The sequence below is a fragment of the Phyllopteryx taeniolatus genome, chromosome 19 (genome assembly GCF_024500385.1).
Source record: "Phyllopteryx taeniolatus isolate TA_2022b chromosome 19, UOR_Ptae_1.2, whole genome shotgun sequence".
Lineage (NCBI taxonomy): Eukaryota > Metazoa > Chordata > Actinopteri > Syngnathiformes > Syngnathidae > Phyllopteryx > Phyllopteryx taeniolatus.
The window spans coordinates 527938-546605 of NC_084520.1; the positions used below are offsets into that span (position 1 = coordinate 527938).

At 41.5% G+C, this 18668-nt stretch overlaps 1 protein-coding gene across 7 annotated transcripts in view; it reads right to left on the minus strand.

Moving 5' to 3' along the window:
* wu:fj29h11 (uncharacterized) overlaps positions 1–18668 on the minus strand; it is a 64333-nt gene that overhangs the window by 27726 nt on the left and 17939 nt on the right. For 6 of the 7 annotated variants that reach the window (XR_009785694.1, XM_061756344.1, XM_061756343.1 and 3 more), the window contains 23 exons: positions 16995–17114; positions 16721–16918; positions 13957–14097; positions 13573–13830; positions 11912–12095; positions 11665–11831; positions 11428–11571; positions 10917–11095; positions 10663–10838; positions 10343–10558; positions 10147–10256; positions 9043–9270; positions 8257–8386; positions 7955–8174; positions 7712–7859; positions 6198–6375; positions 4255–4432; positions 3728–3854; positions 3464–3583; positions 2943–3093; positions 1407–1519; positions 1098–1248; positions 294–542 (listed from right to left, as the gene is read on the minus strand). Coding sequence is in view for 6 of the 7 variants with exons in the window: in XM_061756344.1 (XP_061612328.1) it covers positions 294–542; positions 1098–1248; positions 1407–1519; positions 2943–3093; positions 3464–3583; positions 3728–3854; positions 4255–4432; positions 6198–6375; positions 7712–7859; positions 7955–8174; positions 8257–8386; positions 9043–9270; positions 10147–10256; positions 10343–10558; positions 10663–10838; positions 10917–11095; positions 11428–11571; positions 11665–11831; positions 11912–12095; positions 13573–13830; positions 13957–14097; positions 16721–16918; positions 16995–17114 (3886 nt within the window). In the remaining variant the exon portion in view is untranslated. The remainder of the gene's footprint in view (positions 1–293; positions 543–1097; positions 1249–1406; positions 1520–2942; positions 3094–3463; positions 3584–3727; positions 3855–4254; positions 4433–6197; positions 6376–7711; positions 7860–7954; positions 8175–8256; positions 8387–9042; positions 9271–10146; positions 10257–10342; positions 10559–10662; positions 10839–10916; positions 11096–11427; positions 11572–11664; positions 11832–11911; positions 12096–13572; positions 13831–13956; positions 14098–16720; positions 16919–16994; positions 17115–18668) is intronic. The other variant, XM_061756341.1, reaches the window with a different exon arrangement.

The following is an 18668-nucleotide window of genomic DNA, read 5'->3' on the forward strand; positions in this document are numbered from 1 at the left end:
GGCACAATGCGGGAAGTACAATATTTGTCCTGCTTGATTCCACTGGGGCTTCGGCTTCATTTGTGTCCAGCTAAATGATGCATGCCACTGTTACCAGCTCACAAATACAGTGATTTTCAAAAAGTAGCAAGACCTAACTGGATGAACTTTCTTTTATCGTCAGATCAGCTACATAGGATTTGTCAAAGTAAAAACATTGTTCGTTTAGGTTTGAAAAACATACAATGCCTTTTCATCTCCTGATTATAGGGCAGCATACATGTATGGTAACATGACAAAATTCCTCTACTCACCCGTGCGGATAGTCTCCTCTTTCATAAGCTCCCTGGCCATGGCTGTGGTTACCGTGGTAACATCGGAGCCCCTCAGGTTCCGAACTCCCAGGTGGGAAAGAAGAGAGGCAGGTGGGGCAGGGCTCAGACTGGGGTGCAGATATGATAGCAACAGATGCTTTTCCAGCTCATCTTGGTTGATCACCTTGCGAATCACAGCATCCATACAGACCGCCACTTGGGAGGGTAGCTTGTACACAACCTGACCATCTGTAAAAACAAGGTCATGAGTAATAAATGGCACTTAAAACGAGGCAAGCTAAAATCTTTTTGTACTTTACACTTTGTACTGCTTGCACTTGTAACGGTGATTTACAGAACTTTTGAGCCGAAAAATTGGCTGGAATTCCTAAATGGCTAACAGCATTTTTATGTAAAACCTCTTCAAATGCTGCTGTTTTATTTCAATCTATCCACTGGATATAATCCATTGTGGTGGTACATAAAGGCACAATCAGAAAATGCTATCATTGTCCAAATACTGTGCATAAAACCGGACCTAACTGTAAGTCAAAACACACGGGGAGAACAACTCCACATAGGTGAGGCCGGACTTGAACCCCAGTCCTCAGAACTGTGAGGCAAATGTGCTAACCGGTCGTTCATCGTGCCGCACTGCAAGACAGTGTACCATTAAAATGTTGATAGGTGTGCGCGTGTGTGTGTGTGTGTGTGTATATATATATATATATATATATATATATACATAGATAGAGAGAGAGAGAGATGACATTCTAGTTGATCTTCAACAAGTGTGGGTAATACCTGAGGTGAGTGAGGGCAGGAAGGCCTTGCCCTTGAGCAACTGGATAATCTGACTGGCAACAGGCTTGAAGAAGTCCAACACTTCGTCAGGCAGAGGAATAAACTGCAGGAACTGGCAGAGACCCCGAAGGCCTGTAAACTCTGGGTGATCCTGGAAGGAGCAAGAATAAAACATGGAAGAAGCTGGACAAATACATTTCTGGAGTTCCTTCTCTACTATGTGACGTATCAGAAATGGGAACATGCAATCATTCATTCAACTAATATTGCACTAGAATTGGTTTTAAAGGTCTGCAGACGTCGCCTTACAACGAAGACTTTCATGGCCTGAAGGAAGAGTTGTGGTATCTCAGCTCGGAGCCACTGGTTCCATGAGCTGTCTCTGTCGACATCCTCTCGAGAAGAAGGGATGTCAAAGTCACCTGAAAAACAGAGAAAAAAATATTGTGGAAAAGAGTGCACAGGTGAAGCTTTTTTTTTTTGCAGTTCCTGTGCTGTTTTTATGTCACGAAGAAACTGTTCTCTATAACTACTGTATATACATATGCATCCTGTATAAAGAGCATTATAATGATTCATTTGGACTCGGAGCCATGATTGCAAAAGAAAATATTCCATTGTCGATTTTGATCTCCAGCCGTCCAGTGCGGCCATGGCCGCCATTCACGGCGGGCACGTCGCAGCTGCGTGAATGCGAGGTACAAGCCCAATTCCAATGAAGTTGGGACGTTGTGCTAAACAGAAATCAAAACAAAATGCAATGATTTGCAAATCATGTTCAACCTATATTTCATTGAATACACTACAAAGACAAGATATTTCATGTTCAAATTGATCAACTTGATTGTTTTTAGCAAATAATCATGAACTTTGAATGTGATGGCTGCAAAACGTTCCAAAAAAGCTGGGACAGGGTCATGTGTTACATCACCTTTACTTTGAACAACATTCAAGAAACGTTTGGGAACTGAGGACACCAATTGTTGGAGCTCTGTCGAATGGTTGTTTGTTTCTACGTGCCCTGCGATTGGCTGGCGACCGGTTCAGTGTGTGCCCCGCCTCCCGCCCGAAGAGAGCTGGGATAGGCTCCAGCAGCCCGCGACCCGCGTGAGGATAAGCAGTAAAGAAAATGGATGGATGGATGAACTATGAACTGTTCGCATTCAAAAAAACGAACTTTCCCACCCACTGGGCCTGGTAAGTTTTTTTGGTATAGATTTGAGAGACAAATTGTACCTGTGTACTGTGAGGTAAAAATGAGTACGGGCAACATAGGTAAAAACATTGGTACAGTTTGCCATGTCTGTTAGTCTGCTACACAGGTACACTTATCCATACTGTTACTGTTTTTTTTTTTAAAAAGAAGAAGATATTTTTCATAGCGTATGTGTTAGATATTTTATGTTCATTTGTCTGTTGACCAAAATACATCGCTTATGTGTTATATACAGCTTAAGTGTGTAAGGGGTCAAACTGACCCCAAAGAACACTGATATGTGTGACATATTTACAAGACATTGAAAACATCGTCATGTTCATTTTATGTTTACCGTGCTGCCCCAATTACAGGACATCTGAAACAATGATGTCAACCATACGGCAAACATTAAATGTGGATTAAATTGACACAAAATACAATTGGAGGGTTAAAATTGTATAGGGTGAGTGTACCTGCTAAATGCGCACAGACAGTACATAGTAGTTTGAAAATGTGGTTAAAAAGTGGCAAGAGTTAGTTGGCACATTTCAGTAAGAGTCACACTTCTCTCACATTGTCTCACAGACAATTAATACAGTTATAAAGGTGTCTTACAGTTAGGAAGAAAAAAAAAAAAACCAACCAACCTTGGACAATGAAGCGGAAGCCAAAGCTGCGAAGAGGTAGGTAGGCAAAGACGGGCTGTTTCTGTGGTTGGCCTATAATGTCACTTCCAGAGCTGTCAGAGCCAAGTTGGAAGGCGAGGGCGAGCTCGGTCGATTCAACATTCTCTCGAAGCTTGAGGGGGAAAAAATAAATCAGAGTTAATATGGAATAATATGATGATGGGAAAAGTGAGCTGACAGGGAATCAGGCCAGGCCAACTAAACTGAAGTAACGATTAATATTTGTATTATTTATGCATTATTGCACAGTGTAAATGCTCAAGGAGATATTTACATGGAATATAGGCGCCAGCGCAGGCGGATTGTTTCGTGTGTTCCGTCATTGTAAACACAGCCATATTGGATATTGCGCAAACCTTATTTATTTCCCAGAAGGAATCGCTTCAGAAAAGGAAAGTGTTGCTGCATTTCTTTTTTCTAAATCTGAGTGTGTCTCTGCACTCCATAATAGATGGATGTGTGAGAAGTGTGCGCTCCATCACCATCTTGGGCTGCAGTGTGGTTTTGACGACTAGCCAGCGCTCTGTGCCATCAGAGTGCTCCACCTCGAGCACATTATGATCCAGGTCTTTACGTGTCATTGTTACAAGGCGGTTCTCAGCCTGTTTACAGAAAAAGCAGAAAGCACAACAAAAATAAAACTGGTTAAATGAGTTCAGGTAACAAAAAAAGACAACTGAGACTCAGTCAAAATATGTTCGCTTGTTCCTTTGCGCATTCGAGTAGTGCGTGAGTGCCCAAGGGACCTGACTGTAGATGGTGAGTGAGCGTAGCCGGTGCAGAAATAGCAGCAAGGAAGGGTGCACGTCATGGAACAGGTTTCGGGTCTGATGTCTCTCAGAGCGCAGAGGAAGGCAGATCTTAGTTGTCCAGCTGATAAAAGATCAAATGTAGAGATTTAGAATTAGTTCATATGAAGAAAAAAAAAAAAAAGTTCAATATTTTAGGCGATTTTGTTTTTTCTCGAAAAAAACAAAGTCACAATCTTAGGAAAAATAGTTGTACTTTCGCATACCACCCACCCACATACAAAAAATGAAAACTAAGAAATGAGCTGTGTACATAAACAGTCAATACAGGCATTTTTTGTCATTAATATCGCTAACACAACTTCTTAGTCTTTTGCCACTTTCTCGTGACATTACCAGCCAGGTAGAGATACCCACTGACCAAAAAAAAAGTAAACTTAACATTTGGCCAAGTTAGGAATAATTTTGGGCTTAATAATACATTGTTAAATACGTAAAGTCAAAGCCTGGCAAAAATATCAGACCTCTGAATAAATGTGTCGTTTAACTGTGGGTCCAAGGGCCTCTCATCATCCATCCAGTGGGGGAGGATGTAACCCATGGGGCCACAGGTCTTGTCAAAAAACAAGTGGAAGCCATTGGAGTGAATCTCTGGACGGTCTGTGACCTTGAAGACTGACTTAAAGCCAATACCCTTTTGTCCTGCAGAGAAGAAAATGACAGTCTTACAAATACAGCGCTACCTTGACTTATGAGTTTCATTTGTTTCAACATAAGAACATGATAAAAGAAAATGAAATGTAAAGAAATATATAGGTTTCGTAAAGTGTAATGCGTCAGACAAACATTCTCTGTCGTGGCCGATCATTTGAGTTAGTCCCCGATCAAGCGTCATCCTTCTGTGTCGTGTGACATAAGTCACCGATTGGCATCGGGGTTGTCTCACGACCACGACACGGACAGTCTGGCCTATCAGAATTTTGGGGGTTTTTCCCGTCTAATGTGACATGTCCTGTGCTTGTTTCTAAACATTGACCAATAGTGTGACGGAGTGCCTTCAAACGGGACAGTTTTATAAGCGTAAATGCGCCAGCACACGTGGTTTTTGAAAATGGTTGGATGGTCATTAAGCGCGCGCCATGCGCTTGTTGTACAAGCTCCGGGTAACCCCGCGGACCCGCACTTGAGTCTGATTGGGCCACGTTCCGTGTCTCCATTGTTAAGGCGGCCGACCGGATCGATGGCCTTATGGTGGTATATCTTGGGACATTTATTTAACTAGTTGATATTGTTTTCATTTTTTTTTTAGCAATTCGGACTTACAACCCCAATTCCAATGAAGGTGGGACGTTGTGTTAAACATAAATAAAAACAGAATACAATGACTTGCGAATACTGTTCGACCTGTATTTAATTGAATACACTACAAAGACAAGATATGTAATGTTAAAATTGATCAACTTTATTGTTTTTAGCAAATAATCATTCACTTAGAATTTGATGGCTGCAACACGTTCCAAAAAAGCTGGGACAGGTGGCAAAAAGTGACTGCGAAAGTTGAGGAATGCTCATCAAACACGTGTTTGGAACATCCCACAGGTGAACGGGCTCATTGGGAACAAGGTGGGTTCCATGATTGCTTCCCTGAATTGCTCAGTCATTCACAAGCAAAGATGGGGCGAGGTTCACCTCTTTGTGAACAAGTGCGCGAGAAAATAGTCGACGAGTTTAATGACAATGTTCCTCAACGTACAATTGCAAGGAATTTAGGGATTTCATCATCTCCGGTCCATAATATCATCAAAAGGTTCAGAGAATCTGGAGAAATCACTGCATGGAAGCGGCAACGCCGAAAACCAATATGGAATGCCCGTGACCTTCGATCCCACAGGCGGCACTGCATCAAAAACCGACATCAATGTGTAAAGCATATCACCACCTGGGCTCAGGAACACTTCAGAAAACCAATGTCAGTAAAGACAGTTCGGCGCTACGTTCGTAAGTGCAACTTGAAACTCTACTATGCAAAGCAAAAGCCATTCATCAACAACACCCAGAAACGCCGCCGGCTTCTCTGGGACCGAGCTCATCCAAGATGGACTGACGCAAAGTGGAAAAGTGTTCTGTGGTCCGACGAGTCCACATTTCAAATTGTTCTTGGAAATTGTGGACGTCGTGTCCTCCGGGCCAAAGAGGAAAAGAACTATCCGGACTTTTATGGACGTAAAGTTCAAAAGCCAGCATTTGTGATGGCATGGTGCTGTGTTAGTGCCAACGGCATGGGTAACTTGCACATCTGTGAAGGCACCATTAATGCTGAAAAGTACATACAGGTTTTGGAGAAACATATGCTGCCATCCAAGCAATGTCTTTTTCATGGACGCCCCTGCTTATTTCAGCAAGACAATGCCAAAGCACATTCTGCACGTGTTACAACAGCGTAGCTTACCTAAGACGTACTACATACCTATGTATCCATATTTGTGTTTGCCCTTGGTACTTTGACCGACATCACATATAGCCTTGATGTTTGTCTCCTGGAAGCCAGTCTCATTGTTGAGAATGGTAATGCAGTCCCTCTCAACCACAAAAGCCAGGGCTGGAACAACACCTGATTCGGCTGGGTAACTGTTGTCGTCAGCATTCTGCAAACGGGGTGGTTAGAATGAGTCATGGTTGTAATACATTACTGGGTTCTTCTTCAGTCTACCACAACTACTAAAGAATGTCTCCTCCTCTGCACACCTGTCAAAGGCATCATGCTAAGATACAGCTTCAACACACAATCAAATCAAAAGAAGTCGAACTAAAGTAAATCACAGCATGTGTATTACAAATATTTAATTAATGTATTCATGTTGTGTTTTTATTGCACTGCTTGTTGTCTTTTCCTATGCTTGTCCTGTGACCTTGAGTGTCCGGAAAGGTGCCTAAATATAAAAATGTATTATTGTTATTATTATTATTATTATAGTCAAACAGTCAGTTTATAACCAAGTGTGGTCAAGGGCCACATAAAAACAAAAACGGGTGTGTAATATTGTTTATTTTAATTACCAAAATGTAGTCTTGTCTTCTAATTGCATTATTTAAAATTATGCAACTTAACGTAACGTCTCATTATAATGCGCATTCCCCCCCGAAAAAATGTCAAAAATCAATGGTGCACATTATACATACAAAATGAAAAAACCTTCGCATTTTACAAATGTACGCCGCTTATCTAGAGGTTATGAAAAAGCGGTACACGTTCATTTCAATATGCCGCCACCGCCGCCTAGAGGTTATGAGAAAGGTGTACACCTTCATTCTAATATGCCAGCACCACCTAGAGGCTATAAAAAAGGTGTTGCCTACACTTTCATTCCAATATGACAGGTGAACGTATGACTGCATATATGTACAGTTGTGCTCATAAATTCACATACCCTGGAAGAATTTGTGAAATATTGTTTTTAAATACGACTGATGACTGAACAACAACCATTATTAATTTCTTGATGGTTATGTTTTGTTCAATGATAATGCTTTTCTGAAATGCTTGACCGTTGAATTTGAATCCTATTAAAATAAAATTGTTTCACCTGGTCCATCTTTTCTTGAAAGAATTGTACCCATCTTACAAATTATGCCTGGGTAATTATGCCATATGAGCACAACTGTGTTAGTTATTAGATTGAAGGAAAAATGAAACGAAATGAAATGACTGAATGAATGAACAAACGAATGAATAAATCAAATCTTAAGGGTAAAAAGCAGCTAAATTAATCTGTAAACTTTTACTACAGATTTATTGATCATTTAAATGCTCGGTGGGCCAGATTAAAGAATTGAGTGGTCCATATGTGGCTTGCGGGCCATAGTTTGCCCACCCCAGGTTTAGCTGCATTGCCAATACTACACGTACACAGCAATGACAACGTATAGCAGGTGATATCAAGATTTGAGAGATTGAATAAGTGTTTTACACGATACAAACACCTGAATGAGTTCCAAAACAAAATGCGTGTCTTTGCTGTACAGCTCGGTCGAGAGGCGGTCCAAGCTCCTGCCGAGTCGATCCTGGTGTACCTGCATCAGCTCCAGACCTTCAGCTGTCAGTTCCACACCAATACCAAACTCTTTTTTCCTGTCATAAAAAGGACAAAGGCGAAGGAACACAGTGATTTGATTCACTTTTGGGGCACCGTGACATACAGGTTTTAAAAAAGTATAACCACACACCTTATTTCTTCAATTATGGTTCGGTGGAAATCTAAAGTGGGCTCAGGTGGACAGGTGGGCATCTCTCCTTCGTTCAAATCCAGAGGTTCTGGCTCTTTGCTATGCACACCTTGGGCCTCACTGTTGTTCTCTGACATCTCATCGTCTGACAGTGAGGCAAAGTGCTCTTCTTCAGATGATTCTTCCTTGACTGGCTCGTCTCCTTCTTGCGCTCTCTTACCTAATGGCAATTCAAAAGGTTTGTATTTGTATTAGATATGCTCTAATCTGGTCAATTCTAGTGCAAAATTCCTGTCAGTCACCTTGTTGAGGGCTCTGGTTGAGATGACAGGAGGACAGACTGCTGCTATCTGTTGCCGTGTCTTCAAGACCCTCATCTTCACTCATGTTCTGACCCGACAGACTAATGCTCCCAGAATCCTCCACATTAGACTGAAGTCATAGATAAAGCCCATGAAATGTTAACTTTGCCAGAGAGAAACAAGACTGACAACGATTAAAACACATCACAAAAACCTGACCTAGGGCCCAGGCTTTAATGTGTTAATTTTGCATCATTCATTACAGGGGCAAGAAAAGAATCACAGTTTTCTGTTTCAGCACACCAAGCAACGCGGGACTTTTCTCAGTGCCCTCGTTATTGGCACGTTGACGCACACAGAAGAAAGACGACAGAAAATAATATTCCTATTCCACTTGGTAAAACAAACTGCAATAATCCTTCTAGAATCCTACGTAGAATCCAGAATACTAAATACTAATACTACCATACCATCGACCTCCAAATAGTGGCCAGGACCAATTCTTTATCCCTGCTTTCTTAGTGGCTTATACACATTCGAGCTCCCCAATGTTTACCTCCAGCACTGCTTGGATAGATTCAATGCCCACAACATGAAATCAATCTTTATAGCAGAACTCAATATGATCCCAGGTTTGTCATCATTATATCAACAGATATAAACTGCTAGATGAACTGATCAGTCGCTGTGTTACCTGTTTTTTTTTTGTAAATAAAACTAGAATTATAGCCACGTGCTGTATATCGGGACATTCAGAACTTACTTTTGAGTAATAGTCGTATTCACCTGTATTTGGACTTGGGGTCGATCAAAACGTCCTTGGCATGAAGCGCCGTTTTGGTTCTGTGATGCTGCCAGCTTTTTCTGGTAGTCCTTCACCCACTCTGAGATTCCCAGGAGGATTCCCAGTCGATGCAAACAATTAATATGCCTCTGGTTTGACTGGGCCACAGTGATTAGGACCAGTTTCGACTTTGTCTGGCCCAGTACTCTGGACAAAGGCTCTAAAAACACCTGAAGGTCACATTCATTTGAGTGCTTTGACATCACTTCATCAAATGCATGCAATACTTTACTTGATGATTTGTAGGAGACAATGAGTTATTCTGAAATAATAATAGTTTTGTGCGACAACTGAAGTCTGAGAATAATTGAAGTTCTGATCACTGTCCTTGGATTGTCAGCATTCGTATAATTTTCCAAGTGCAACTACTGAGAAAAAAAAAAAATGTATATATACATGCGATTAACTTAATAACACTAATAAACTCACAATTGATCTGACACATTTCGACTCGAACTAAAACACTGTGGAACCTCCGAATTCCAACACAAGCCGTTCTGCAACTTCCAAGTAGTTCTAATTTCCAAAGAAATATTCCAATTGGAAATGTATGCATGTGTACCAGTGAATTCCTTTGTTCCCGACAAGCAAAGTGAAGTCACATTTTAACTGTCACACAGTGTAAAAACATATAAACACGTTCATTATAATCAAATCAGACACAGCTGTTTGCAGCGCAATATTGTCACTTTTATACATATTGTTGTGATTCTTGGGTGTTATGTAAAGTATAACTGTATTTTATGTTAGCATACGCTTCAGAAAATAAAGTGTGTGTGCATGCATTTGATATGGAACGAATGATATAGTTTATAGTGCTATTCTTGCTGCAGTGGGACGCTTTTTGGAATGTTCCACTTTAGAGTTACCATTGCAACGGGGTGTAATACACTTGGGCAGAGGCATTTTACGAAATTAGCTTGACTGATGAATTTTGAAACTTGAATAATAGATGAAATTGTATCGGTTTCGATGCCCATCCCGAAGCACAGTAAGATAGGAGGATGCAGAAGATTTTTGTACATGTGCAATGGAGTGCAACCGACCTGCTGAAAAAGAGCCTGACAGATTCTGTTTGGAATTCGAGCCAAACAATCCAGAAGGAAATTAGCCACTGTGCTGTAACATGACATGTCCTCTTCCGCTTGAGACAGATCTAAAGACACAAATGCAAATTGGAGCAATACGATAGGGTTGCGTTTCAACGAGAATACAACTGAAGCTTCAATCTCTCGCCGCTACCTTCGTTAGCCACAGCCGCAGCGAGGGAACTCTGAATATGATTGGCCAGGAGGGCTGTGGGAGCATTCGTGATCCCATCAGCCACGACAATGGACACTAGGTGGCCAGCTGTGCCCACAGGGTCAAGGGTCATGGCTGCTTTGGAGAAATGGTTGTCTCCTGTGTCTGTGGTGATCCTGAGCAGCAGACTTGGTGACACCTCCAGTGCTGCCAAGCCTGTATTAGTGATTGGATAAAAGGGAAGGTATTAGGTCATTGCATCCTTGGTCACAACTCTCATTTCCCAGCAGTACAAATCCGTACTGTTGCCGAAGACCTACCTGCATTTCTTTCAATGAAATCTTTAAGGGAGCCATGGGAAGGTTTAAATATAAGCTCCCATTGACTCCATTCGCTTAAATCCTCTAATAGGGGACAAGAATGCAAACTGGCCAATGCCTGGGCCTTTGACATCTCCCCAAGGCGCCCCACTTCTTCACATCCACTTTCGGCACTGCTGAGAGAAGAGAGGAAAAGCATCAGGGGTGAGACAGTTGGAGTAGGAGGCAGGCTGAGTGGTGGTTTGAGAGCTCACCTTAAAATGCCAAGCTTGGCAAACAATGTAGACTCGTAAAAGACATGGCTTAGTCCTCCGCCAGATAGGTCGCTCTGGCATTGGACAAGTCTGGCCAGTGTCTGTAGTGAACCGTGGCCCAAGTCTCGACTCTCCCGCACGCCATAGTGGGACCGCAATGCCAACTCGATGTGGGACAGCTGAGAAAATGGAGAGAGAGGATAACTATCTTTTGCTACTTGACAATCATTTATTGAACAGTGGGTGGGTCCTCAGTTGACTTGAATGGGAAAACCTGTAAGCCATTAATATCAAACAATCCAATTAAAAAGAGTAAGTATGGCGCTAACTGAGCGTGCCTACTCGTACAGCAGTGTGAGCACGCAAATAACGAAGCAACCGTTCTTGTGCTGCGCACCGCTCATAGCCTCAAACGTTGTGTGTCGCCAACCGAGGACCCCCTTGATAGAGAAAGAGAGAGAGGAGCTTTGATTGAGTTTTCTCTCATTTCTTTTCTTAGATGTGGACTCACTTCATCTTGACCACCAGCAGTATTTTTCCCACACTGTTTGATGAACTCAAATACGTCTTGCTTGGTGGGTCTGAAAAAACTTCTTGCGCATTTCCCATCCCAACTTCTCAGAACCAAAGTTGAACCAAGCACGTCCTGCAGTAGCTGCACTCAACACAGCAGAATTGTTTTTCAATATCCAAGTTCAACAGTTGAAATCGAAATACATACACAAAGAGTTAATAGTGCCCTTGGTACCTGAATGTGTTTAACCAAGAAGCCCAAGAAGCTGCCTTGACCCAAGGAATGAAAGTCTTTGACCTGGAAGTGCTTGGTCAACTTCCCCTCTAAGATGGCAATATCATCCAAATGGATGGCTGACTTAATCGAGGAGAGGCTATCTTTCAGGTACTGCTTGACTTTGGCTGGACGACAGATTCAGAATTGTGAGAACGTGTGGCAAATATGCACATGATCCCATTTGTTAGCCATCGTGAATGAATACCTTCACTGGGATTTGATGTTGTGGATCTGTCTTCCATTGGGACTGTTTTTTCAGAGGTTTGGGGAGTTTTCCCCTTGGCCACCTGGTCTTGTGGGATAGTTAATGAGCCACCACAGATTGCCAGCTGGAAGAGAGCTGTGGCCAGATTGTTGGCTGACACTTGCGTTAGGAATGTCCGGACATGCTGCAATAAACAATAAAGTCACACAATTATCAAAGTACATGAATACTGTACAGGTATGTGGTACACCTGTACCGTGTGTACCAGAGCTACGAACTACTGAGTGCCAATTCGGATTTAGTCGCGATTCTGTGTTGGAAAGAAAAGCTAATTTTCACATTCCAAGGAAAACGAATCAAAGTCAAACGGACTTGAACTCTGGACAGCACCCGTCCACACAGCTGGCACAGTAAGAAAGTTTGAGTCAGCATTTATTAAAGCAATTGAATTGCAATAAAGTCATTGAATTACAGTAAGTTACGTAATCTTGATTTGACCTAAACTTATGTCAGAGGCCAATCCTTGAATGCCCCCTAGAGGATATTGCCGTTTTAACGTTTGTCTAAACTGCTAGAGAATAATTTGAGCTGGAACGGGCAACCCTTGCCAGTCATGTAAATAGACACATTGCTCCATCTTGTGATCGGATCGGTGATCGTTTTATTTCAACTTGCTGATCTGTAATCGGCGATCTGCCCTAAAAATCCCAATCGTGTAAAGCCTAATAAATCCTTTGACAGATCGTCTCGTCTCCCATCATGTTCTGTTATTGTAAGACTGACTATGTTCCGTGTTTCCAAGCGTCCACGCTATTGTTCCTAGTGCATCCTGAGTTTGTTTTTGCCTCCAGCTTTACTGAGAATTTTTGTTGATACTTTTTTTCAGAGATGCCTGTTGAGTATTCAATAAATATATCGTTTTTTTTAAACTTGAGAATTGTGCTTTTGGGTCCTTTTTTACCTTAGGTATTTGGTAACATACCACATATTTTCACATCCATCCATTTTCTACACCACTTACCCTCACCAGGGTCCCTGGGTATGCTGGCGCCTATCCCAGCCAATCGCAGGGCACATATAAACAAACTCACATCGATACCTACGGACAATTTAGAGTCTCCAATTAACCTACCGTGCATTTTTTGGGGGATGTGGGAAGAAACCGGAGTACCTGGGGAAAAGGGGAGAAGATGCAAACTCCACACAGGTGTGGCCGGATTTGAACCCGGGTCCTGAGAACTGTGAGGCAGATGGGCTAACCGTATCGACTAGTTTCACATGGGCATGAAAATCAATCTATAAAAACTGTCAACAAATACTCTATTTGTATATTTCTACTTCTTACTCTATTGAATTGAATCGCAACCGAACTAATTGAAATTGAATGGAATCGTGAGGTTTTTAACAATACCCAGCTCGAGTGCAAAGTGCACTGTAATTCTAGATCCTTAGGGTGTTTTGACAAAGGCATATGACAGACATGATGTTGCGACAATATGATTTACGTTGTGGAAAAACCATTCAAAATGTCTTCTTGAAATGTATAACGCAGTTAAGGTTAGCATTTTTGTGTGGCCCTCCAAAATGGTTCCAGTTTCTCAACTTTGCCCGCCGCTGTTCTTAACAATAAAAGCACATACTTTTGAATGTCTCTCACCTACCCTGAGCATTGCAGGACTGAAAACCTTTTCTGCATTTGTGAAGACTGCCAGCACCACTTCTGCTGCAGTCAAGGAGACATATTTTTTTCTGAGGTCCAAGTTCCCTGCCAAGCAGGCGCTTGTGACTTTTACGGGCTCCAGGACACTCTTCTTTAGCTTTCTCAACTGCTCCCGGGTCTCCTCTTCCAGCTCTTTCTGAATTGTTTCTTTGATCCGCTCCATTACATTATGATCACAACGGCTCACTTTATTTAAGGTCTGAAGGAGACGGAGAGAAAACTTTCATTCATTTGTTTTTGATGAATTTCAAGGATCAGAACCAAAAACAGCTCACTCAGAAAAAGACAATGATGACTGCATGAAAAAAGTCCACTCAAAACTTACCGCTATGGGCAGGCCAAGACTTTGTATCCTGATGCCCAGCTCGTAGGGAGACTCACATTTATAATGGTCCGCTAGATGCTTCATAAACTCAGCCAGGTCTACTTTGGGCTTGCTTGAGTTTCTCCTGTAATTGCGAAGTTGCTAGAAACAAGAAAAGGGGACATATTTTGTCAAACCACCTTTTTTCTGTTCTTTGGGATGCAATATTGTCTCTATGGTGCCTCAGTAAATATGTGAAATATGAATTCAAGTCATCCACGCATTCCCGAGTTCCAGACGTTTTACTGCCGAGAGGTATGTAGACTGAGCATAAATACTGTGGGATTATGTAGTAGGACTTGTTGCATTCAAGACGTCATACACGCATAGTAGACTTTTCACCAATCTGAGCGGCTGAAATGTCATAATTCGCCGATGCGATCAATCGCTCCGCAAAAGACATTTACTCCGCGTCGCCATCATGTACACTATATTTGAATCCAAAAGCTGGTTTATTTTTGGCCTGGTCGCGTGTGAATATGTAAATATCTGACCACCAATAAAGTTATTTTAAAACAAAAAACCTTGGCGGTGTGGGACAGACACCACATAATGCCCCGATCAGACTGCAAGACAAATTCGCTCTATGTCAGACGACCGCAATAAAATCTTGTATTCCGATACCACAGCATGCCGTCTTTTACGGTCACCGGGCTTTATCTCGTCAACTCAAACGAGACCGGATACACTCGTTACCATGGCCACGACAACAACAATCGATCGAGCGTTTATTGAGTTGGTAAAAACGAACAAAATGGAGGACAAACGTGTAGTGGTGGTGGCCACCGGTGCTCGGGACCAGATGTTCATTCAAGGATTGCTTGAGGTACGTTCATGCACTTTGAATACGATACGGCTCGCAAGGAGGCAACAAAACGCTATGTAGCCTAGGAGGTTAGTGCTAGCGCTAACGGTTGGACGCCGTTCTGTCAGATCATGCTCGAAAGTTTCTGTGTGTGTGTGTGTGAAGTCATTGAATTACAATAAAGTAATTGAATGACAGTAAGTTAGCACCCATTATTTCTGTCATGTTCCAATGTTGGTTTGACCTGACTGATTAGAAGACATGACCTGACAAGAGAATAGTTTTGAATATACTCAGTATACACTACACAAGTCTATACAGTAAATGAAGAAGTCATTTAATTAGACACATTGCGCCATCTTGTCATCGGATAGGTGATTGCTGATGTTTTTTGTTTTTTTTAAATTTTAAACTCGCCGATCAGTGATCGGCCCCCAAAATCTTCAACGTGCGAAGCCTGATCTCAGGTACACTGACAAGGCTCTTGTATTGCTGTGAAGCCAGTAGTTCCTGCGGTTTCTCATTCAACGCTACGCACTATAACTGCCCTTTTCTTTTCCTCACTTCGTGGAGCAAGTACCAAAAATGCATGAGAAAATCCTTAGGCTGTCCATCGGGATACATTGTGGTTGTTTATGATAATGCATTCATATTTGTGTCTGGATGAATGATGACGTGTAACTAAGTAGACAATCATTGTTGTTGTCGTCTTAACTTCCGTGCAAACATTTACTGTAAAATACTCACTGGTGTTTATAAAGATTGGGAAGTGAGTTTGTCTTAACCTGGTTTTCAAAAGCTTATATTTTGCAATGCTTGTAGTGTGTGTACTACTACTAATCATTTTTGGTCAGAATGATTGTGATATGAACTGTTTATACCATTTCATTTCTACATAGCTTCCTTGCCTTCACACTGAAATCACTTTGCAGAGTTGCAGAGTGTCTCTTAGGTACTACCAGTATTGGAGTATTAGTTTTCTACATTGTTGGAGGTATGCAATTAAAAAAAAAAAATTATGGAAAAAGGTATTAGACCACCCTTGTTTCTTCAGTGTTTTGTTCATTTGTAATGCCTGGTACAACTAAAGGTGCATTTGTTTGGATAAATATAAAGATGACGACGACAATAACAACAAAAAAGCTCATAGTAGTTTCATTTAAGTGCTGATATCTATCAATTTTCCATGCTTTTCTTGATAGTAACCAAATTCAGTGGGAATACAATTAAGCTAAAGCATGTCAAATAGGACATCAAGTGCTATGAAATCAGCTTTACTTTGTCGTGTTCATTGTCTTCTTCAGGTAATGCAATGAACTCGCTGTGATCGCACGCAACATCTATGATCCACTGGTGAAGGGACTTTCCAGACCTCCTCTTTCATACAACATACCATACCATAAAATCACATAACACCTACGCGTCATACAACAAAGAGCATGTATAAATGGAGGTTGTATGTTTTTTGTGCTGGTTTTGTTACAATGGCCTCTCGGAAAAGCAGCAGTCATTTCGGCCCTCTGTACGTTCCACAAACCGTGCTTACGGGAAGCATTCAGACCCCCTTCAATATTTCATTCTTTGTTATATTGCAGCCATTTGCTAAAATCATTGAAGTGCATTAATGTACACACCACATCCCATATTGACAGAAAAAAATGCAATTGGAGAAATTGTTGCAGGTGTATTAAAACAGAAAGACATAATACTTTCCGTACCCACTGTATGTTGAGGACTGACCATGAATTGCTAGCATACCGTGCGGTACCAGGCATTAAAATGAACACGAAAATGAAGAAACCAAGTCATGTAATGTGTTTTTTGTCTGTGACGTACATTTACAAACACAGAATGAAAACGTGTTTATATGATGGAAACAGGTAGATCAATTGACTAACATATTCACTACTTTAGTCATACCTTTAATATGTCTACTGTCTCAATCTGGGGGATATCGTCGTCCTTGGTGTTACTGTCAATCTTGAACATACGGTGGATGAGGGGGAGTTTGCAAAGGGGCCCCAGGTTCAGCTCTTCGTAGCGCTTCTTGTTCTTTAGACCAGCCAAAGACTGTCCCAGCTCATACAGGGTACAGACAGATGTCACCGCTTCAGTGGACTGACAGACAAAGAAAAATACTTCAACACAAAGGATGAAATAGGATACGGCTGATTTGATATGACTGGCTGCTAACCTGTATGTACATTGTCATCTCTTTCACCAAGTACTGAAGGTCGTTCAGGGCCTGAATGCTACGAGGATTTATCATTTCCTTAGAAGTAAGTTGCATTAACATGCATGCCCTTGAAATGACCTGAGAAGAGTAATAGGATTAGAATCGGTGACATTTGAGTCCAAATTCACAACTGGTATACAAGGTTATGTTAGAAGATGGTCATTTTTGGGACTTTGTCATTCACCTTGTCTACTACTTCCAAACTAGCCCATTCGTTTCTCAAAACTCCACAACTCAAAACTATCATTGTTTTTCAAAATGACAATTTTGGCCCTTTTTTGACCATTTTTCCACATTCACAGGGGTCATACTTTCGCAAACTTGTCCTTCAGCTTTCATCTGATTGACTTCAAACTTGGTGTGTAGCATTTCCAGACCTGGGACATAAAAGCTGTTAAAAGCTTTTCATTTCTCTGCACTATATGATGGGGATGGGGCATCAAATTTTGCATTTCAAATTTCCTTCGCCAAAAAACAAGAACTGCTGAAGAACTCCCCTGCACATGCTCCAAAAAAATCCCAAACATCACGGTTCATAATAGTCACGCCCTGAACACATCTGTATGACAATATTTCATTGAAAATACAGTGACCAAAAACGTCTCTTTACGTTTGAATGTACTGCGCCTGAAATGTTGTCGGTTAAGCCTCAAGACATTGATCATGCTTTGTAAAAAAAAAAATCCAAAATAAAAATTGTGACGTCTTAGCAGAAGGCATGGTCGCGGCGGCGTGGCAAACTTTGATGATTCGACATGACATCAAAAGCTGTTGTAACTTAACTCCAGATGGTCATCAGTTTTATACACACTTAAAGGGATCTATGGAACAAATTTGACTAATAGTGCCACTTTATATACACATCAAACCTGGCAAATATTTTAGTTTTTGATGCAATTTCTTACAAAATTAATCATATAGCAGCCCCCGGCTGTACGTTTCATCTAGGGCTACCAACATTTAGGCATATGTCACAGCCCAAGACCTTCAAAACATTCTCTTGGAGCCAAACACTGTACCCTCAAGGAGGGCCGCCATTTTGAAGTTACTTTCAGTTTTGATCGAATTTTTCTCTTTTTACCGAGGCCATATTTTGACGAACTCCTCCTAGAGATTTAATCCCATCGACTTCAAGCTTTGGGTGTCTCATCTAAAGATATTGAAGATGAAAAGCTTTTCATTCCGTGTAATGCTGTTGCTGTGGCAACGTACCGTTTGGCGTGCTTTTCGCCAAGAAACCAATGCTCTTTTGAGGGTCGAACCATGCATGCAAACTCATGAAACTTCGCACACACATCAAGCCTTGCTAACAATTCAAAATGTATAATTTTTTTGTGCAATTTTGAAAATAATGGCACAGTAGCTCCCCCTACAGGTTTTCAAAGAAGCAGGCCCTGCTGTACGTTTCACATAGGTCTACCAAAATTGCGAAGCATACGTAACAGCCCAAGACCTACAAAAAAGCCTCTTGGAGCCATACCCTAAACCCAACAGGAAGTCCGCTGTTTTGAATTGACTTTCAAATTCTGACCCGTTTTCCCCCCTTGTACAACCGTCATATTTTTACAAACTCCTCCTACAGATTTCTTCTGATCGGCTTCATGCTTTGAATTTCTCATCTAAACATATTGG